Source organism: Bos indicus x Bos taurus, chromosome 11 (genome assembly GCF_003369695.1).
Source record: "Bos indicus x Bos taurus breed Angus x Brahman F1 hybrid chromosome 11, Bos_hybrid_MaternalHap_v2.0, whole genome shotgun sequence".
NCBI classification, from domain to species: domain Eukaryota; kingdom Metazoa; phylum Chordata; class Mammalia; order Artiodactyla; family Bovidae; genus Bos; species Bos indicus x Bos taurus.
Genome location: NC_040086.1, coordinates 49,904,386 through 49,928,056, shown reverse-complemented (window position 1 = coordinate 49,928,056; position 23,671 = coordinate 49,904,386). Strand labels below are relative to the sequence as shown.

The 23,671-nt window shown below is 42.5% G+C and overlaps 1 protein-coding gene across 1 annotated transcript in view; it reads left to right on the top strand.

Annotated features, from left to right (window-relative positions):
- Positions 1–23,671, top strand: part of DNAH6 (dynein axonemal heavy chain 6) — a 283,738-nt gene that overhangs the window by 208,206 nt on the left and 51,861 nt on the right. The window contains exons 60-63 of the mRNA XM_027555566.1: positions 1,216–1,395; positions 11,675–11,908; positions 18,411–18,546; positions 22,942–23,111. Of these exons, the coding sequence (XP_027411367.1) occupies positions 1,216–1,395; positions 11,675–11,908; positions 18,411–18,546; positions 22,942–23,111 (720 nt within the window). The remainder of the gene's footprint in view (positions 1–1,215; positions 1,396–11,674; positions 11,909–18,410; positions 18,547–22,941; positions 23,112–23,671) is intronic.

Below are 23,671 nucleotides of genomic sequence, written 5' to 3'. Positions count from 1 at the left end.
TCATTGTTGTACAGTAGAAACCAACACAACATTGTAAAGCAATTTTCTTCCAATTAAAAAATAAATTTAAAATTTGTCTTTTTTTAAAAAAGAGTAGAGTCAGGATTGATTGCTCCCGGGCTGCACTTATTGCCACTTCCTGCCTATAGCTCATAGGTCAGCAGTTCCATAGTGATTGCTCATGGTCCCTGCCCTGGACCCTGTGATTTCAAGACAGAGGATTTCCCAACCTAGGGATGTCCACACCTAAAGAAGATGAGAGAGTGGTGAACAGAATAGGGGCAGACACCAATAGGGAAAGGCAGAGAGACTGAAGGAGACAGAGAAGGGAATCTTGGAAACCCGACTGGCCAGAAGGCTCCCTAGAGCCACAAACCCAAAAGACAGAAAACCAAGAGAGCAGCGGGAGAACTTGACAACATCTCTAGCTTACTTAGGATTATGCTGTTATTGTTTGGTCACTAAGTTGTGTCCAACTCTTTGCGACCCCTTGGACCCTTCCTCTGTCCAAAGCCCCAGGCAAGAATACTGGAATACTGTATTACAATTACTGTAATACAAGAATACTGCAGTAAATTGCCATTTCCTCCTCCAGGGGATCTTCCCAACCCAGGAACTGAACCAGTGTCTCCTGCATTGGCAGGCAGATTCTTTAACACTGAGCCAATAACCCTTCTCAAACAACAGCTTCTACCCCCGGGGTTTCACTGTAGGTACACCTGGAGTACCGGAAAAAGAGAGAAAACATTAGATTTCCTTGTTATTCCAGAGTGGGATGTGGTACCGCTGCCTTCCCGGTTCTCTCCACCCCCTCTCATGAGCAGTTTTGTGGATATCCTTTCTCCCCTCCTATCTCCTTTCATTACAGGAACACTGGATCGCTTGAGGACTGCTGATGATGAAGCCAGGGAGCAACTGGGTGTTTGTGTTTCCATTTCAGAAGGCACCCAGGTTCCAGGCTCAGAAAAATTCTGCTGTGCTTCTCCCGCAGTCTCCTGTGTTGCCTGTTTTCTTCTGGCCATCCCTAACTCTGCCTGGAAAGGAGGTCAGCTCAGTTAGAAGGAAGTCACTGAGTCCTGAGACTGAGTCATGTGTCTGGGGAGCCTCCTTATTATAATCATGAATTCTTTCCTAGACCTAACTGGATATGTTCCCTAAATCCCACCATTTTTTGGAAGCACATCCTCAAGGACTTGTGTTCTTTTGTTTATTCAGATCACTTCCGGCGCCATTAAAATCAGACTGAAGGAAGCCGAGTCTACTGAGCAGATGATAAACATCGCCCGTGAGAAGTATCGTCCTGTGGCCACTCAAGGCTCTGTTATGTACTTTGTCATTGCAAGCCTCTCAGAAATAGATCCCATGTATCAGTACTCACTAAAATATTTCAAACAGGTAAGTGCATGGTTGTTGTTGTTAAAGAAATGTATCAGTGCCTCATGAGCGAAATGGAGAAGGGCATGGCAACCCACTCCAGTATTCTTGCCTGGAGAATCCCATGGACTGAGGGGCCTGGTGGGCTATAGTCCATAGGGTCACAAAGAGTCGGACATGACTGAAGTGATTTTCACTTCCACTTAAGGAGCGAAGAGGCTATTTCTGACCCTCCATAAAAATAAGTGAGGGCTTCCCTGGTGGTCCAGTGGTTAAGACTTTCAACTCCTAACACAAGGGACATGGGTTCAATCCCTGGTCAGGGAACTAAGGTACCCTCAGGCTGCAAAGTGTGCCCCCCCCCCAAAAAAAAGACACAGTATGGCTACCAAGTGGGCGAGGGAAGGGTGGGATAAACTGGGAGATTGAGATTGACATATACACATGATTGATACTATGCATAAAATAGATAATTAATGAGAACCTATTGTATAGCACAGGGAACTCTATTCAGTGTTCTGTGGTAACCTGAATGGGAAGGAAATCCAAAAAAGAAGGGATATATGAATGCTTATGACCGATTCACTTTGCTCTACAGCGAGAAACTAACACAACATTGTAAAGAAACTATACTCCAATAAAAATTAATTTTAAAAAAGACGTTGAAATATTCAGACACTTTTTATACACTAGACCAAGCTTGGTTTTTCCTCTAGATGTCTTGTTTAGTCCCCTTGGTATGGTCAGGGGGCTGGCAGCAATAGGAGCTGCAGGAGAGAGTGGTAATGAACTGAGAGAAATAGGAGGCACGTTGTGTAGACACACCTGGGCTCTCTTCCAACAAGATGTGCATCTGTTGTAGCAGCCTTTACAAGCCATTTTCACTTGTTCCTAATGGCAGGGTTGCTGTTCTCACAAGGGGTTGCCATCTCCCCCTTTACTTGGTGGATATTAAACCAAACTTCCCAGGTAACACAGTGTTAAAGAATCCACCTGCCAAGGGATGAGACTCAAGAGACACAGGTTCGATCCCTGGGTCAGGAAGATCCCCTGGAGAAGGAAATGGCTACCTACTCCAGTATTCTTGCCTGGGAAATCCCATGGACAGAGGAGCCTGGCAGGCTACAGTCCATGGGATCACAAAAAGTTGGACACAGTTGAGCACAGACACAAACACACACACACACACATATTAGACCAAGCAAGGTAAGGAGAGGTAAATCCTTTCATTCCACCTAAATGACTCTGATAATGCTTTTCTCATCCTGGGTGTTTTGCAATTCATGCTTTTCAAGGTTTTTGTTTTTTCATTTTATCATGCCTCACAGCTTGAGGGATCTTAGTTCCCCGACCAGGGATTGAACCCAGGCTCTCAGCAGTGAAAGCACTGAGTCCTAACCACTGGACCACCAGGGAATTTCCATGTTTTTCAAGATATTAAAATATCCTTCAAGCAATAAAAATGAAGATGCTCTGAAAATATGTTGGACTGACAGAAAAAAAAAATTGTAGGATGAATCATCAAAACACTGGAATTTTGCAGTTTGGAAGGGAAACTAGAAACCCAAAACACAACTGCAGGTGACAGCCCTAGCCAACATCCTCTATCAAACCATCCATGAATCCGTTTCACACTGAAATCATTTAGGATGTGTCAAGATTCACTATGTTTTATTTGAGCACCAAACTTACCACCTCTTCCCTGGACTTTAAACTCTGCCTATTGTCAGGTTGTTAAAGAACGCCCAGTCCTCTCTTTTCTGAGTGTGTTAAAGTAACAATTCCATTATTCTTTGTTGACCAAACTCTCCCAGTTCTCTAGAATAAGGGTATGCCTCCTTGAAGCTCTTTAAAAAAAAAAAAAACAATTTTTATTGAAGTAGAGTTGATTTACAGTATTGTGTTAGTTTCAGGTGTTTATCAAAATAAATCAATTATCAGATCAGATCAAATCAGATCAGTCGCTCAGTCGTGTACGACTCTTTGCAACCCCATGAATCGCAGCAAACCACGCCTCCCTGTCCATCACCAACACCCAGAGTTCACTGAGACTCACGTCCATCGAGTCAGTGACGCCATCCAGCCATCTCATCCTCTGTCGTCCCCTTCTCCTCTTGCCCCCAATCCCTCCCAGCATCAGAGTCTTTTCCATGAGTCAACTCTTCGCATGAGGTGGCCAAAGTACTGGAGTTCCAGCTTTAGCATCATTCCTTCCAAAGAAATCCCAGAGCTGATCTCCTTTAGAATGGACTGGTTGGATCTCCTGGCAGTCCAAGGGACTCAAGAGTCTTCTCCAACACCACAGTTCAAAAGCATCAATTCTTAGGCTCTCAGCCTTCTTCACAGTCCAACTCTCACATCCAAATATGACCACTGGAAAAATCATAGCCTTGACTAGACGGACCTTTGGTGGCAAAGGAATGTCTCTGCTTTTGAATATGCTATCTAGCTTGGTCATAACTTTCCTTCCAAGGAGTAAGCATCTTTTAATTTCATGGCTGCAGTCACCATCTCCAGTGATTTTGGAGCCCAAAAATATAAAGTCTGACACTGTTTCCACTGTTTCCCCATCTATTTCCCATGAAGTGATGGGACCGGATGCCATGATCTTCATTTTCTGAATGTTGAGCTTTAAGCCACCTTTTTCACTCTCCTCTTTCACCTTCATCAAGAGGCTTTTGAGTTCCTCTTCAATTTCTGCCATAAGGGTGGTGTTATCTGCATATCTGAGGTTACTGATATTTCTCCCGGCAATCTTGATTCCAGCTTGTGCTTCTTCCAGCCCAGCGTTTCTCATGATGTACTCTGCATAGAAGTTAAATAAGCAGGGTGACAATAGACAGCCTTGACGTACTCCTCTTCCTATTTGGAACCAGTCTGTTGTTCCATGTCCAGTTCTAACTGTTGCTTCCTGACCTGCATACAAATTTCTCAAGAGGCAGATCAGGTGGTCTGGTATTCCCATCTCTTTCAGAATTTTCCACAGTTTATTGTGATCCACACAGTCAAAGGATTTGGCATAGTCAATAAAGCAGAAATAGATGCTTTTCTGGAACTCTCTTGCTTTTTCGATGATCCAGCAGATGTTGGCAATTTGATCTCTGGTTCCTCTGCCTTTTCTAAAACCAGCTTGAACATCAGGAAGTTCACGGTTCACATATTGCTGAAGCCTGGCTTGGAGAATTTTGAGCATTACTTTACTAGCGTGTGAGATGAGTGCAATTGTGCAGTAGTTTGAGCATTCTTTGGCATTGCCTTTCTTTGGGATTGGAATGAAAACTGACCGTTTCCAGTCCTGTGGCCACTGCTGAGTTTTCCAAATTTGCTGGCATATGGAGTGCAGCACTTTCACAGCATCATCTTTCAGGATTAGGAATAGCTCAACTGGAATTCCATCACCTCTACTAGCTTTGTTCATAGTGATGCTTTCTAAGGCCCACTTGACTTCACATTCCAGGATATCTGGCTCTGGGTCAGTGATCACACCATCGTGATTATCTGGGTGGTGAAGCTTTTTTTTGTACAGTTCTTCTGTGTATTCTTGCCGTCTCTTCTTAATATCTTCTGCTTCTGTTAGGTCCATACCATTTCTGTCCTTTATTGAGCCCATCTTTGCATGAAATGTTCCCTTGGTATCTCTGATTTTCTTGAAGAGATCTCTAGTCTTTCCCATTCTGTTGTTTTCCTCTGTTTCTTTGCATTGATCGCTGAAGAAGGCTTTCTTATGTCTTCTTGCTATTCTTTGGAACTCTGCATTCAGATGTTTATATCTTTCCTTTTCTCCTTTGCTTTTCGCTTCTCTTCTTTTCACAGCTATTTGTAAGGCCTCCCCAGACAGCCATTTTGCTTTTTTGCATTTCTTTTCCATGGGGATGGTCTTGATCCCTGTCTCCTGTACAATGTCACGAACCTCATTCCATAGTTCATCAGGCACTCTATCAGATCTAGGCCCTTAAATCTATTTCTCATTTCCACTGTATAATCATAAGGGATTTGATTTAGGTCATACCTGAATGGTCTAGTGGTTTTCCCTACTTTCTTCAATTTAAGTCTGAATTTGGCAATAAGGAGTTCATGGTCTGAGCCACAGTCAGCTCCTGGTCTTGTTTTTGCTAACTGTATAGAGCTTCTCCATCTTTGGCTGCAAAGAATATAATCAATCTGATTTCGGTGTTGACCATCTGGTGATGTCCATGTATAGAGTCTTCTCTTGTGTTGTTGGAAGAGGGTGTTTGTTATGACCAGTGCATTTTCTTGGCAAAACTCTATTAGTCTTTGCCCTGCTTCATTCCGTATTCCAAGGCCAAATTTGCCTGTTACTCCAGGTGTTTCTTGACTTCCTACTTTTGCATTCCAGTCCCCTATAATGAAAAGGACATCTTTTTTGGGTGTTAGTTCTAAAAGGTCTCGTAGGCCTTTATAGAACCGTTCAACTTCAGCTTCTTCAGCATTACTGGTTGGGGCATTAACTTGGATTACTGTGATATTGAATGGTTTGCCTTGGAAACGAACAGAGATCATTCTGTCATTTTTGAGATTGCATCCAAGTACTGCATTTTGGACTCTTTTGTTGACCATGATGGCCACATCATTTCTTCTGAGGGATTCCTGCCCGCAATAGTAGATATAATGGTCATATGAGTTAAATTCATCCATTCCAGTCCATTTCAGTTCACTGATTCCTAGAATGTCGACATTCACTCTTGCCATCTCCTGTTTGACCAATTCCAATTTGCCTTGATTCATGGACCTGACATTCCAGGTTCCTATGCAATATTGCTCTTTACAGCATCGGACCTTGCTTCTATCACCAGTCACATCCACATCTGGGTATTCTTTTTGCTTTGGCTCCATCCCTTCATTCTTTCTGGAATTATTTCTCCACTGATCTCCAGTAGCATATTGGGCACCTACTGACCTGGGAAGTTCCTCTTTCAGTATCCTATCATTTTGCCTTTTCATACTGTGCATGGGGTTCTCAAGGCAAGAATACTGAAGTGGTTTGCCATTCCCTTCTCCAGTGGACCACATTCTGTCAGATCTCTCCACCATGACCCACCCATCTTGGGTTGCCCCACGGGCATGGCTTATTTTCATTGAGTTAGACAAGGCTGTGGTCCTAGTGTGATTAGATTGACTAGTTTTCTGTGAGTATGGTTTCAGTGTGTTTGCCCTCTTATGCCCTCTTGCAACACCTACCGTCTTTCTTGGGTTTCTCTTACCTTGGGCGTGGGGTATCTCTTCACGGCTGCTCCAGCAAAGTGCAGCCATTGCTCCTTACCTTGGACGAGGGGTATCTCCTCACTGCCACCCTTCCTGACCTTGAACGTGGGATAGCTCCTCTAGGCCCTCCTGCGCCCGCGCAGCCACGGATCCTTGGACGTGGGGTTGCTCCTCCCAGCCGCCGCCCCTGGCCTCCAGCTTAGGGGCGTGGGATAGCTCCTCCCGGCCACTGCCCCTGACCTCGGACGCGGGGAATACATACACATATTTTTGTTTTGTTTGTTCAGTCTTTAAGTCATGTCCAACTCTTTGCAATCCCAGGGACTGCAGAACATCAGGCTTCCCTGTCTTTCACTGTCTCACAGAGTTTGCTCAAACTCATGTCCATTGAGTCAGTGATGCCATCCAACCATCTCATCCTCTGTCACCCACTTCTCCTCTTGCCCTCATCTTTCCCAGCATCAGGATCTTCTCCAGTGAGTTAGCTCTTCACATCAGGTGGCCAAAGTATTGGACCTTCAGCTTCAGCATCAGTCCTTCTAACGAATATTCAGTGTTGATTTCCTTTAGGATCGACTGGTTTGGTCTCTTTGCAGTCGAAGGGACTCTCAAGAGTCTTCTCTAGATTCTTTTCCCATGTAAGTCATGACAGGGTATTGAGTAGAGCTCCCTGGGCTTTTAATTTTAGGGAATGGAGGTTTGTCTTTTGGTGAGGAGCCTGAGAATCAGCTCTTGTACTCTATCCTATTGGCAGGAGAATTGGATACAGCAAGGCCTGCACAAGGGCTGTGCAGCATTTTTAGGGGCGAGTGAAGCACACTTCTTGACCCCCATCTGCCTTGGTCCTCAGCTGGCTTCCAGCAACTAGTCACCTTTGACCTACCTGATCTCCCCACGAGCAATGCATCTTGACCCCTCTAAAGGTGACCAAAAGATTGGGCATCCTGATCTCACCTCACATCGTTGCCCTTTGTGCTGTGGATCCTCAAGGCTGAAGCCACATGAACGGTCCTCCCCAGTCACCACTGCAAAATGCCCTTGCCCGCGACTTCCAGGCAAGCCCATCAGTTCAGGCTCTGCTCAGCTTTATCACACAGCCTGAGACCCTTGGGAATTTTTGGATCTTCTCTCCCCCATCCCCTTGTGCTACTTGGAAGTGGCAGGAAATGGGTGGGGCTGCTTCTGTCCCTCTCACATGAAACCTCAATGCTAGCATCTCTGCTGCCTTCCTGATATTCTTGTAATGCGTGTAGGGAATCTTTTGGGAAGTAGACCTGTTCCCAGAATTTCTACGTGGGAATCAAGGTAGAAGTCTCCTTTAAAATTGAGAGTGTATGCTCAGTTGTGTCCAGCTCCTTGAGACCCCATGGACTACAGCCTGCCAGGCTTCTCTGTCCATGGAATTTCCCAGGCAAGAATACTGGAGTGGGTTGCCATTTCTTTCTCCAGGGGATCTTCCTGACCCGGGTATCAAACACATGTCTCTTGCATCTCCTACATTGGCAAGCAGATCCTTTACCACTGAGCCATCCAGGAAGCCCCCTTTAAAACTGGTCTCTCTTAAATTTCAAAGAAAAGTCTTGCACATTCTTCCCACACACTAAGAATTATCTTGTGGAAATGCCAAGAAGAGGGCATGACCCTGACATCCTGCCCTGCTAAAACCATGCAACCCAGAATGGGACTTGAACTTGCGGTCTTTTAACGGAGATCAGGTCTGGTCTCAGGGCCTAATGAAGCTCACGTTTTTTGATGTCTTATCACAGAAAGAATTCAGTGATAGACAAGGTGATAGGTAAGAAGTGAATGTATTTAGAGAGAAACATACTCCACAGACACAATGTGAACCATCTCAAAAGACCAGACTGGCCCCAGGGTATGGGGATGTCACTTTTTATGGGTGTGGGTAATTTCATGAGTGGGAGGAGTATTCCAGCTATTATGGGGAAGGGGTGGATTTCTAGGAACTGGGCCACTGCCCACATTTTGACATTTATGGTCAACCTTGGAATTGTCAACTTCCCTGATAGCTCAGTTGGTAAAGAATCCACCTGCAGTGCAGGAGAAGGGATAGGCTATTCACTCCAGTATTCTTGGGCTTCCCTTTTGGCTAAGCTGGTATAGAATCTGCCTGCAATGCGGGAGACCTGGGTTTAATCCCTGGGTTGGGAAGATCCCCTGGAAAAGGGAAGGGCTGCCCACTCCAGTATTGTGGCCTGGAGAAATCACAGAGTCCAACGCAACTGAGTGACTTTCACTTGGAATTTTCTTGGCACATTTAGCTTGCTGATGTATTACAATGAGGCTCAAGGTCTAGGAGAAGTCAACTAATCCACTATCTTGAACCTATTTGATTCTAATCAGTTTATGTTGTGTCCTCGGGCTATGTCATTGTTTTAAAGGTTGTGCCCTGCCCCCTTCTCTCCTGTTTCACTTAGACCTCTCATCCAAGTTCAGTTCAGTTCAGTTCAATCACTAGTCACGTCCGACTCTTTGCGACCCCATGAATCGCAGCACGCCAGGCCTCCCTGTCCATCACCAACTCCCGGAGTTCACTCAGACTCACGTCCATTGAGTCAGTGATGCCATCCAGCCATCTCATCCTCTGTCATCCCCTTCTCCTCCTGCCCTCAATCCCTCCCAGCATCAGAGTCTTTTCCAATGAGTCAACTCTTCGCATGAGGTGGCCAAAGTACTGGAGTTTCAGCTTTAGCATCATTCCTTCCAAAGAAATCCCAGAGCTGATCTCCTTTAGAATGGACTGGTTGGATCTCCTTGCAGTCCAAGGGACTCTCACTCAAGATTCTTCTCCAACACCACACTTCAAAAGCATCGATTCTTTGGCGCTCAGCCTTCTTCACAGTCCAACTCTCACATCCATACATGACCACTGGAAAAACCATAGCCTTGACTAGACGGACCTTTGGTGGCAAAGGAATGTCTCTGCTTTTCAATATGCTATCTAGGTTGGTCATAACTTTCCTTCCAAGGAGTAAGCATCTTTTAATTTCATGGCTGCAGTCACCATCTCCAGTGATTTTGGAGCCCAAAAATATAAAGTCTGACACTGTTTCCACTGTTTCCCCATCTATTTCCCATGAAGTGATGGGACCAGATGCTATGATCTTCATTTTCTGAATGTTGAGTTTTAAGCCAACTTTTTCACTCTCCACTTTCACTTTCATCAAAAGGCTTTTGAGTTCCTCTTCACTTTCTGCCATAAGGGTGGTGTCATCTGCATATCTGAGGTTATTGATATTTCTCCCCGCAATCTTGATTCCAGCTTGTGCTTCTTCCAGTCTAGCGTTTCTCATGATGTACTCTGCATATAAGTTAAATAAGCAGGGTGACAATAGACAGCCTTGACGTACTCCTCTTCCTATTTGGAACCAGTCTGTTGTCCCATGTCCAGTTCTAACTGTTGCTTCCTGACCTGCATATAGATTTCTCAAGAGGTAGGTCAGGTGGCCTGGTATTCCCATCTCTTTCAGAATTTTCCACAGTTTATTGTGATCCACACAGTCAAAGGCTTTGGCATAGTCATTAAGCAGAAATAGATGTTTTTCTGGAACTCTCTTGCTTTTTCGATGATCCAGCAGATGTTGGCAATTTGATCTCTGGTTCCTCTGCCTTTTCTAAAACCAGCTTGAACATCTGGAAGTTCATGGTTCACATATTGCTGAAGCCTGGCTTGGAGAATTTTGAGCATTACTTTACTAGCGTGTGAGATGAGTGTAATTGTGCGGTAGTTTGAGCAATCTTTGGTATTGCCTTTCTTTGGGATTGGAATGAAAACGGACCTTTTCCAGTCCTGTGGCCACTGCTGAGTTTTCCAAATTTGCTGGCATATTGAGTGCAGCACTTTCACAACATCATCTTTCAGGATTTGAAATAGCTCAACTGGAATTCCATCACCTCCACTAGCTTTGTTCATAGTGATGCTTTCTAAGGCCCACTTGACTTCACATTCCCAGATGTCTGGCTCTAGGTTAGTGATCACACCATCGTGATTATCTGGGTCTTGAAGATCTTTTTTGTACAATTCTTCTGTGTATTCCTGCCAGCTCTTCTTAATACCTTCTGCTTCTGTTACCTCCATATCATTTCTGTCCTTTATTGAGCCCATCTTTGGGCTCTGATTTTCTTGAAGAGATCTCTAGTCTTTCCCATTCTGTTGTTTTCCTTTATTTCTTTGCATTGATCGCTGAAGAAGGCTTTCTTATCTCTTCTTGCTATTCTTTGGAACTCTGCATTCAGATGCTTATATCTTTCCTTTTCTCCTTTGCTTTTCGCTTCTCTTCTTTTCACAGCTATTTGTAAGGCCTCCCCAGACAGCCATTTTGCTTTTTTGCATTTCTTTTCCATGGAGATGGTCTTGATCCCTGTCTCCTGTACAATGTCACGAACCTCATTCCATAGTTCATCAGGCACTCTATCTATCAGATCTAAGCCCTTAAATCTATTTCTCATTTCCACTGTATAATCATAAGGGATTTGATTTAGGTCATACCTGAATGGTCTAGTGGTTTTCCCTACTTTCTTCAATTTAAGTCTGAATTTGGCAATAAGGAATTCATGATCTGAGCCACAGTCAGCTCCCGGTCTTGTTTTTGCTAACTGTATAGAGCTTCTCCATCTTTGGCTGCAAAGAATATAATCAATCTGATTTCAGTGTTGACCATCTGGTGATGTCCATGTGTAGAGTCTTCTCTTGTGTTCTTGGAAGAGGGATTGACTTGTCAATCTCATCCAAACTAGTCAATCTCATCCAAAGTGATTATCAAATGTGGTTTGAGGATATGAGAAACTGGTTCCACCAGCTCACCTTCATTTTCCATTTTCTGTCCCGCATCAAGATGGTCCCTACAGAATAGTCAAGAATTTGGCATTGGTCCATTTAAGGAGAGGAAAAGGAGTGCACAGAACACTACATATAAATGTGTCAATTGGGGATGAATCCTGTGCTGCTACACATTTAGTCACTGAATTTGGGGGAGTCCAGGTAAAGAGCAAGGATTTTTTTTTTCCTTCACAAAATTGAATTAATCAGAGACACTGATAGAGTTCTCTTTCACAGTTGTTCAACACAACAATTGAGACGTCTGTAAGGATAGATGATCTACAGCAGCGCATGGAAATACTGCTGGAACAGACTCTCCTAACTGCTTATGTCAATGTGTCAAGAGGACTTTTTGAACAACATAAACTGATCTACAGCTTTATGCTCTGTGTTGAGATCATGCGTCAGCAAGGAAGATTAACTGAAGCTGAATGGAATTTCTTTCTCCGAGGTTCTGCAGGACTGGAGAAGGTACCTGTTTCAAGTTTAGACAGTGAATGTTATTAGATAGAGCTCATAAGCACCTAGCAATGCTCCACAGTGACTCTGGTAACTGAAAGTTTTACCTTCAGCTACTTAGCCCACTGGGAGTCTGGGACCCAGGCTACAACTTAGTCCTGTCTTTAGTAGCTGTGTAGTGACTATAACATTTGACCTCTTTATGCAGCAGTGTCCTCACCTATAGAAAAGGGATGTTGGAAGTAACCAGTGAGCTAGCATACGGTGAAGCCAAATCCAGCCTCTCCACCCTGACACCAAGTTAAATCTTGGAGACAGAGTTTTGGGTGAAGTAGAAAAAAATAACTTTATTGCTTTCCAGACAGAAGGGGCCACAGTGAACTAACACTGTGTGTCCCAACCTAGAGGGGATAGGGAGGAGTTTTAGAGTAATGGTTCAAAGGGGTGTGATCAGCTTGTGGACATTCTTCTGAATGGTTGGTGGTGAGGTGAGTGGGAGTCAGCATCATCAGCCTCTGGTTCCAACCCTTCTGGTGTCTCCATGCTTATGGGCAGCCTACCATCATTAATATTTAACTTCTCCCACCTGGTGGGAGTTTCAGTATCTGCAAAACACCTCAAAAATACTGCTATGTATATCCCTTGAAGGGGAACCAGGCTTTGCCCCAAGGCTGCACTACTGTTTCTTAACTGTTTCCCCCTTGTCTGCACATCCCCTCCCTTCCCTTATTAGCAGCTGATTGAACCTGCTTCTTGCTGACAAAGGTCCATCTAGTCAAAACTATGGTTTTTCCAAAGTCACATATGGATGTGAGAGTTGGACCGTAAAGAAAACTGAGTGCCAAAGAACTGATGCTTTTGAACTGTGGTGTTGGAGAAGACTCTTGAGGGTCCCTGGGACAGCAGGGGAGATCCAACCAGTCCATCCTAAAGGAGATCAGTCCTAGGTGTTCATTGGAAGGACTGATGTTGAAGCTGAAACTTCCATACTTTGACCACTTGATGCAAAGAACTGACTCATTAGAAAAGACCCTTATGCTGGGAAATATCTCTTGAAGGCAGGAGGAGAAGGGGATGAGATGGTTGGATGGCATCACAGACTCAATGGACATGAGTTTGAGTAAGCTCCAGGACTTGGTGATGGACAGGGAAGCCTGGCATGCTGCAGTCCATGGGGTCTCAAAGAGCTGGACATGACTGAGTGACTGAACTGAACTGAACTGAACCTGCTTATTGGAATTCATGGAAGGTTATAGAGGCTAAATGAAGCCTATTTCCTGTAATCAAGAAATGAAGGACACAGAAAGGTTTTGGGCCTATGACACCCAAGGGTCCTGCTTGGTTTCTATTGGGAACATGTTTTGAAAAGTTGACCATTTACAAATGGGAGAGTTAAAATCCAGTAAAAGTAGTAATTCACAGATCTGACCATAGTGTTTGTGAAGTCATGATCCTCTCTTGCCTGGACACATCTTTCATTATAAAACATGGGGAAGAATAGAACTTGCTTGTTGCCTTCTGTAATAACATAATGTTTGTCTAACTTGCTCCAGTCCCTCTAACTGGCCTAACCCACCCACATACCATAGACCTGGTCACTCACAGAACAGAAGCACAGCCACCCGACCCTTGCCTACCATCCAGCCCAACTCTAAACTCTTGGCTTTGTCCTGTCCATCTCAAGCCCTGCCCTTGGCCCCTACAGACCTGACACCTGCACAAGCTTGCCAGTATTTGAGCCTCAGTGTATCACTGGGACATTGGACTTCAGGCTTTTGTCTGACCCAGCACTCTGAGTCAAGCCCAGGCAAGACCTCTCCACCCAACAGTCCTGCTTCCCTGACCCTCACCCACCCTGCATACATATATATTCTATTAATCCTTTCCTAACACTGTTTTCTTGCCTTTTCCTACTGTTCATGGGGTTCTCAAGGCAAAAATACTAGGGTGGTTTGCCATTCCCATTTCCAGTGGACCATGTTTTGTTAGACTAAAGGTCCGTATAGTCAAAGCTATAGTTTTTCCAGTAGTCATGTTCTGATGTGAGAGTTGGACCATAAAGAAGACTGAGCACTGGAGAATTGATGCTTTCAAGCTGTGGTGTTGGAGAAGACTCTTGAGAGTCCCATGGACAGCAAAGAGATGAAACCAGTCAATCCTAAAGGAAATCAACCCTGAATATTCATTGGAAGAACTGATGCTGAAGCTGAGGCTCCAATACTTTGGCCACGTGATGCAAAGAGCTGACTCATTTGGAAAAGACCCTGATGCTGGGAAAGACTGAAGGCAAAAAGGAGAAGAGGGTGGCAGAGGTTAGATGACATCAATGACTCAATGGACATAAATTTGAGCATACTCTGGGAGTTAGTGAAGGACAAGGAAGCCTAGCATGCTGCAGTCCATGGGGTTGCAAAGAGTCAAACATGACTTAGCAAATGAATAGCAATATTCAGACCAGGCAAATCTATAGAGATAGAAAGCTTTCAAAGTTTAGTTCCCAAGCACTAAATTTTCAAAGAACTAGTTTTAGCTGTTTAGGGCTAGAGGGTATGAGCAGGTGGGAGGGAAATTGCTAAACACATCATGGTTAGTGTGTGTGTGTGTGTGTGTGTGGAGATGAAATATTCTATAATCTAAAATTGACTGTGGTCATGGTTACAAAAACTGTGAATTTACTAAAATACACTGGATTGTATGCTTTAAACAGATGAACTCCATGGTATGTGTATTGTATCTCAATAAGCTATTTTAGGGCTTCCCAGGTGGCTTAGTGGTAAAGATCCCACCTGCCAATGCAGGAGACATGGGTTTGATCCCTGAGTCAGGAAGATCCCCTGGAGAAGGAAATGGCAGCCCATGCCAGTATTCTTGTCTGGAGAACCCAATGTACAGAGGAGCCTGGCAGGCTGTAGTCCATAGGGTCGCAAAGAATTGGACATGACTAAGCCACTTAGCATGCATGCAAAGCTATAAATGTAATATAAAACCTCCTTACCTGCCTCCTGAGAAATCTGTATGCACATCAAGAAGCAACAGGTAGAACTAGACACGGAACAACAGACTGGTTCCAAATTGGGAAAGGAGTACGTCAAGGCTGTATATTGTCACCCTCCTTATTTTACTTATATGCAGAGTACATCATGAGAAATGTCAGGCTGGATGAAGAACAAGCTGGAATCAAGATTTCCGGGAGAAATATCATAACCTCAGATATGCAGATGACACCACCCTTATGGCAGAAAGCGAAGAGGAACTAAAGAGCCTCTTGATGAAAGTGAAAGAGTGAAAAAGCTGGCTTAAAACTCAGCATTCAAAAAACAAAGATCATTGCATCCAGCCCCATTCAGTTCAGTTGCTCAGTCATGTCCAACTCTGCAACCCCATTAACCACAGCATGCCAGGCCTCCCTGTCCATCACCAATTTCCAGAGTTTACCCAAACTCATGTCCATTGAGTCGGTGATGCCATCCAACTATCTCATCCTCTATCGACCCCTTCTCCTCCTGCCCTCAATCTTTCCCATCATCAGGGTCTTTTCAAATGAGTCAGCTCTTTGCATCAGGTGGCCAAAGTACTGGAGTTTCAGCCTCAACATCAGTCCTTCCAATGAACACCCAGGACTGATCTCCTTTAGGATGGACTGGTTGGATTTCCTTGCAGTCCAAGGGATTCTCAAGAGTCTTCTCCAACACCACAGTTCAAAAGCATCAATTCTTCGGCGCTCAGCTTTCTTTACAGTCCAACTCTCACATCCATACATGACTACTGGAAAAACCATAGCCTTAACTAGATGGACCTTTGTTGACAAAGTAATGTCTCTGCTTTTTTATATGCTGTCTAGGTTGGTCATAACTTTCCTTCCAAGGAGCAAGTGTGGTTTAATTTCATGACTGCAATCACCATCTGCAGTGATTTTGGAGCCCAAAAAAGTAAAGTCTGACACTGTTTACACTGTTTCCCCATCTATTTGCCATGAAATGATGGGACCAGATGCCATGATCATAGTTTTCTGAATATTGAGCTTTAAGCCAACTTTTTCACCTTCATCAAGAGGCTCTTTAGTTCTTTGCTTTCTGCCATTAAGAGTAGTGTCATCTGCATATCTGAGGTTTTTTATATTTCTCCTGGCAATCTTGATTCCACCTTGTGCTTCTTCCAGCCCAGAGTTTCTCATGATGTACTCTGGATACAAGTTAAATAAGCAGGGTGACAATATACAGCCTTGACATACTCCTTTTCCTATTTGGAACCAGTCTGTTGCTCCATGTCCAGTTCTAACTGTTGCTTCCTGACCTGCATACAGGTTTCTCAAGAGGCAGGTCAGGTGGTCTGGTATTCCCATCTCTTTCAGAATTTTCCACAGTTTATTGTGATTCACACAGTCAAAGGCTTTAGCATAGTCAATAAAGCAGAAATAGATGTTTCTCTGGAACTCTCTTGCTTTTTTGATGATCCAGAGGATGTTGGCAGTTTGATCTCTGGTTCCTCTGCCTTTTCTAAAACCAGCTTGAACATCTGGAAGTTCATGGTTCACGTATTGCTGAAGCCTGGCTTGGAGAATTTTGAGCATTACTTTACTAGCATGTGAGATGAGTGCAGTTGTGCGGTAGTTTGAGCATTCTTTGGCATTGCCTTTCTTTGGGATTGGAATGAAAACTGACCTTTTCCAGTCCTGTAGCCACTGCTGAGCTTTCCAAATTTGCTGACATATTGAGTGCGGCACTTTCACAGCATCATCTTTTAGGGTTTGAAATAGCTCAACTGGAATTCTATCACCTCCACTAGCTTTGTTCATAGTGATGCTTCCTAAGGCCCACTTGACTTCACATTCCAGGATGTCTGGCTCTAGGTGAGTGATCACACCATCGTGATTATCTGGGTCATGAAGATCTTTTTTGTACAATTCTGTGTATTCTTGCCACCTCTTCTTAATATCTTCTGCTTCTGTTAGGTCCATACCATTTCTGTCCTTTATTGAGCCCATCTTTGCATGAAATGTTTCCTTTATATCTCTAATTTTCTTGAAGATATCTCTAGTCTTTCCCATCTGTTGTTTTCCTCTATTTCTTTGCATTGATCACTGAGGAAGGCTTCCTTATCTCTCCTTGCTATTATTCGGAACCCTGCATTCAGATGCTTATATCTTTCCTTTTCTCCTTTGCTTTTCTCTTCTCTTCTTTTCACAGGTATTTGTCCCATTACTTCATGGCAAATAGATGGGGAAACAATGGAAACAGTGACAGACTTTATTTTCTTGGGCTCCAAAATCACTGCAGGTGGTGACTTCAGCCATGAAATTAAAAGACACTTACTTCTTGGAAGAAAAGCTATGACCAACCTAGACAGCATATTAAAAAGCAGAGACACCACTTTACCAGCAAAGATCCATCTAGTCAAAGCTATGGATTTTCCAGTAGTCATGTATGGATGTGAGAGTTGGACCATAAAAAAACTAAGTGCTGAAGAATTGATGCTTTTGAACTGTGTTGGAGAAGACTCTTGAGAGTTCCTTGGACTGCAAGGAGATCAAATCAGTCAATTGTAAAAGAAATCAGTCCTGAATATTCATTTGAAGGAATGATGCTGAAGCTGAAGCTCCAGTACTTTGGCCACTTGATGGAAAGAAGTGACTCATTAGAAAAGACCCTGATGCTGGAAAAGATTGAAGGCAGGAGGAGAAGGGGTCGAGAGAGGATGAGATGGTTGGATGGCATCACAGACTCGATGGACATGAGTTTGAGCAAGCTCTGGGAGTTGGTGATGGACAGGGAAGCCTGGCATGCTGCAGTCCATGGGGTCACAAAGAATTGGACATGACTGAATGACTGAAATGAACTGAACAGAACTGATAGAAGCCTGAGGCAAATATTCATTAAATTTTCAAAGATCTAGTTTCAGTCTACAATTACAGCTGTTTCTCTGTCTCTTTTAAAACTGTTTACCCACATGTAAGAGCTTCATGGAATATTGCCAGACGGCATAATATTGATACTTTTCCCTGAAATTGCTGGGAAGATGTGAAATGATTAGACATATACACACTCATCCCAGCTGGAAGGAGAGTACTACTTGTCTTGCTACTTATTTGGCTCTACTTCTCAGATTTCCCCGTCTCCTAGAAGTGTGAACATCTAGGAACTGGATTTGGAAACTAGTTCTCTAGGAAAAAAATCATCAATATAAGAATATTTGAGGGGTGGGGAGAGACCGGTGTGGCATGTTGGAGAACAGGCTACAAGTAGACTTTACAGATTTATTGTTAACCCTTCACAAGATCAATGACTTTCAGCACATGTCAACATGAAAAGCTTTCATCAGCTGCACTTAATTTCAAACACCAACAGGTAGAATTGATTCAACAGCATATCTATTTCACCATATCTTATATCTGTCCTGGGAAAATGGTTATTTTTAATATGCTGTTAGAGCTTGGTTTTTCACTTAGACAAGGTGAAGGCGTATTCTTTGGTTGTCTTTGTGAATTACTATTCACTTTTTTTCTGTCTTCTAACAGGAACGCCCACCTAAGCCTGAATTTCCCTGGCTGGTTACTGCCACGTGGTTCGCCTGCTGTGACTTAGAAGAATTATTTCCAGTTTTTAAAGGACTTACACAATATATAGTGTTATTTCCTATTTCCATACGCATAGGTAATACATCAAAAATGATGATTGTAAACAAATTCATGAATCCTAACTTTAAAAGTCTTCTTTAACCTCTTCTGCAGTATCAGTATTTTTCACTAGGAAAGTCTTCATTTTTAAGAAATTTTGAATTACTTGTTTTCCAAGTTTCTTGAGGTAAATGCTTGGCCCGTGAATTTTCAATATTTCATGTTTACAATTATACCCATTTTAAGGAGATGCATTTACCTCCAAGTATTATTTTAGCTTCATCTCATACTGGTTTTGGCTTCCCTAGTGGCTCAATGGTAAAAAATCTTCTTGCAATGCAGGAGACACAAATTCAATCCCTGAGTCAGGAAGATTCCCCTAGAGAAGGGAATGGTATCCCACACCAATATATATTCTTGCCTGGAGAATCCCAAGGACAGAGGAGCCTAGGGGCTACAGTCCACAGGGTGGCAAAGAGTCAGACACAATTGAGCATGGCAGGTTGTACTTTTTTTTAACTTCTTACTGAGGGATAGCATACATATGGAAAAGTACACAAATCAAAATCAACAGCTTGTTATAAAATACTGACCAATTCTGAGCTACCACCCAAGTCAAGAACTAGACCAGCACTAGCATTGCAGAATTCCCGTATACTCCTTCATAGACCCCTTTCCCTCTTTCCCAAGGGTTATGCCTGCTCTGAATTATAACAGTCGATGTTACTCTCCCCCCATGTTTTACTATGTGTATGTGATCTTTGCTGTTGTTGTTTAGCCAATAAGTCATGTCTGACTCTTTTGCCACCCCATTAAAAGTAGTTTGCCAAGTTCCTCTGTCCATGGGATTTCCCAGGCAAGAATACTGGAGTAGATTGCCATTTCCTCCTCCAGGGGATCTTCCTGTCCCAGGGATTGAACCCACATATCCTGCATTGACAGGCAGATTCTTTGCCACTGAGCCACCAGGGAAGCCCCATGTAAACTTTAATTCAAACCTATTAATTGTGGTATTTATTTTACTGTTTTTTACACCTAACCAGTCATTTCTAAGAGAGATATATTAAGGTACACCACTATGACAATTTCTCTGTAATTCTAGAATTTCTCCCATTATATCTTGTGGAACTGATGTTGTTAATTAAGCATAAATAGGTTTAGGGTGATTATCTTCCTAACAAGTAAAATACCTGAATAGTGCTTTTTGCCTTAAAATATATTTTCTAATATTAGTATTATTAGATATTATTACAGCAGAATTGTCTTCATTAGTATTCCCTCTGTATATTTCTGCATTCTTTATTTTTATCTCTTCTGGGTCATCATCATGTTTCAGTGTATCTTTAGTAGGATTTTTTTGTTTTGAGCAACATGGCAGTCTCTTTTTAAACAAGCAATTTTTAATCCAACTATTGTAAAGTTGGTTATACCTCTATTTCAGTGGCTCTCAACTAGGGGAGATTTTGTTCCCCAGGGGACATTCTGAAGATATTATTGGATCCCACAACTGGGGTGGTGCTACAGGCATCCAGTAGGTAGAAACCAGAGATGTAACTAAACATCCTACAACCAGAACAACCCTCCACAACAAATGACCACTTGCAAATGACCACTTGGACCAAATGGCAGTAGTGGCAGAGTTGAGAAAATCCTCATTTATTTGGACTTACTTCCGTCACCTTATTTATAGGGATTTTTTCCTTGGCATGCTTTTCTTTATTTTTTACTTCTTCTTTCTTGCCTTCAGGTCAGTTGTCCACATTCTTTTTTTTTTATTTTCCTTGTACTTATTTGAAGTTGTGTGTTCTGTTATTATTTTTAGTAATTATTCTTCTACTTCTCATATGAATGGGTTTTTTCCTGAGTACACCCAGTAACTGTGGTGGTTTAAAGGCTATGTGGACCAGAAATTCTGGGATCCTTACATGCTCATTTGATTTCTAAATAAAGACTAGGAAAAATAAAATACTCTTCAGTAAATAAACCAAGTGAAAATTGTGTTTCTATATTGTGGACCAATTAAACAATATGGCTAGAGGAAGAGGTAGAATACAGAAGAAAAATACTCATAGGAGAAGTCTAGTGATGGACAGTAGGGGAAAGACCCAAAGCAGAAGGGCTAGATGGAGCTTCATAAACATAGAGGCAAAGAAAGAGGTGAAGGTTGAAAGACAAAGTAATTCTGAAAACAACTCATCATGTTTGGACAAAAGACACTATTTATTACTGTCATCTGAGACTAAAATTTTAGCAATTTAAAACAACTTTCTTGCTTTCATTTGTTAAATTTCAAGGTTGATTCTGGAAATCCTGCAGAATCACGAAGGTTTGTGTGTGGTAGGATGGCTTGTGTTCTAAAAGTGAGCTTTAGATCTTTGCAGGTGAAATTTAATAATTAATTTCAAAGCCACTCACCTTCAATGGCTTCCTAATTGCCTTAATCTTGTGCCTATGTGTTTCATGTTCTATTAGTTGGGAGTTAGAATTTTAAATTATCCTGCCTTATTAGCCAAAGCCCTAGTGACCATTACATTACAATAATGAGAACCTGAGGAGAAAAGAAGTCCTTTTGGAATAAATGTTTCCACTACCTGGTTCTCAGAATAATGCATCCAGTAAAAAGTGCTGTGGTGTGCTCTACCCTGTGGTCTCACGCCATGTGATTGTCTATATTTCACACAGAAATTAGAAGTCTTACAGAATTACCTACTGCTCCAGGGGCATGAGCTTAAGTGGCACTAAATTTCTGTCACCAGCTCTGTAGCTGCTATTGTTAGGCCCTCAGAGGAGAGCCCCACAGACTAGCTGGAAAAAGTCATTTTCCAGCCTGCCGTGGAAGCCAACCATTTAGTGTAATATTCAACCCCAGCAGCCTATTTCATCACTAGATGGTCGTGTTGGTCTGCTGAGCGGCTTACAGCAGCACATTATGCACCCTGCAGGAATTTCAGTGCTAAGTCTTATTCAGTCACTCAGTCATGTCCAGCTCTTTGCCACCTTGTGAACTGCAGAATGGCAGGCTTCCCTGTCCTTCACTATATCCCTGAGTTTGCACAGATTCATGTCCCTTGAGTTGATGATGCCATCCAACCATCTCATCCTCTGTCGCCCCCTTCTTCTCATGCCCTGACTTTCTCAGCATCAGGGTCTTTTCCAGTGAGTCGGTTCTTCATATCAAGGTAGCCAAAGTAGTGGAGCTTCAGCTTCAGCATCCGTCCTTTCAGTGAATAGTCAGGGTTGATTTCCTTTATGGTTGACTGGTTGGATCTCCTTGCAGTCCAAGGGACTCTCGAGAGTCTTCTCCAGCACCACAATTCAAAAGCATCGATTCTTCAGGACTCATGCATAATGCACAATTTATTCATATGTTATTTATATGGTAAAAAAAAAGTATATATGCCTGAATATTTTATTTGCTTCATCTGTCTCACACATATTTTATTTGCTTCATCTGTCTCACACTAATAATTGTGTTATTTTCTATCACTGCTATGTTTTTTTCTGCTTTTTCTTCTTCCTCCAACAGTGATGGGGGTTCTGGGGGCATTTTTGGGGTGGGGCTACCCAGGGTCTTTGTTGTGGCACTCGGGCTTTCTCTAGCTGCAGCACTCAGGCTTAGTTGCCCTTTGGCATGTGGGATTTTAGTTCTCCAACCAGGGATTAAACCCACATCCCCTGCATAGGAAGGCAGATTCTTAACACTGGACCACCAAGGAAGTCCCAGCAGCGATAGTTTGATGTATTTTTATGCTATTGTCTGACACATATTGACTTATTTTATTATATTTTTATTATTGGGTCCATATTGTAATTAATATAACTTGACCTATTTTGTCCCATTTAATTATGTTTGCCTTGAATTCTAATATAGCTAATATTACTCATCACTTCTTATCACTTAGGGTTGGTTTTTTTTTTTGCTCACATTTGATTGATAAATCTCTACGCATCCTTTAATTGGTAACTTCTCTGTCATTTGTTTTAACTTCATGTTTTGTAAGTGGTTTGAATTCATTTTCTGATCCAATTTTCAATTCAGTATTTCCTAATTAGGTTGGGTAGAGGGAGATTAATATATTTACATTTGCAGTAATATAAAAAACTGATAGTAAACGTAGAAATTTTTTCCTTACCAAATATACTTATTTAATGGGTTTCCCCAGTGGCTCAGTGGGTAAAGAATCCACCTGCAACACAGAAGACACAGGAGATGTGGGTTCAATTCCTGGGTCAGCAAGATCCTCTGGGGGAGAAATGGCAACCCACTCCAGTATTCTTGCCTGGAGAATCTCATGGACAGAGGAACCTGGCGGGCTATAGTCCCAAGGGTCGCAAAGAGTCAGACACAACTGAGCAACTAAACACACACATTTATTTAATATCACAGTCATAGCAACTGTAATTAAAGCATGTTTTAAAATTGTGTTTCCAGGGTCTTTTGAGACTTATATTAACCCACCTGATCAGGACGCCTATTCTATAATGAAGGAGAGTGATCAACTCATAACAACGGAAAAGGTGCCCACAAGCTATAATTTTTGGCGTCCAGAACTAAGTTCTTTCCACAAGTTAATCCTTATTAAATGCTGTAAAGAAGAAAAGGTAGGATATTTTTCATTAAAGAACTGTGTTATAATTATTTCTGCTAAAGCTCACCAGCCAGTTATGATTCATGGACTGATTAGATTTATTTAGAAAGTAACAATGGCCAAATTTGGGAAGTGGTTTGTGACTTTGTGTTGTTAGTAAGAAATGGAGACTTTGTGTTATCAATAGAGCACAATATTTTATACAGGAAATGATGAGAGAAAAGGCTGGAGAGTCATCCAGGGACCTAGAGGAACTTCCTTAATGTTGCCATGGGGAACTTGTGCTTCCTGCCAGGGAGGTCAGGGCTCTGCTGGATGGTGTTAGCAGAGGACTGGTGAGCCTCTCAGAACTTGGCAGCAATGGGAAGGAGGCATTTGAACAGAAAAATAACATAGTCACCAAGACCAGTGTGAAGATGGTTGACATAATTATGTAAGAAATTATGACAGCTTGCATAAAATAGAATGAAATAGCACCATTTGCAGCAACATGGATAGACCTAGAGATTATATTAAGTGAAGTTAAGTCATACAGAGAAAGAGAAATATCCTATGATATCACTTATATGTGAA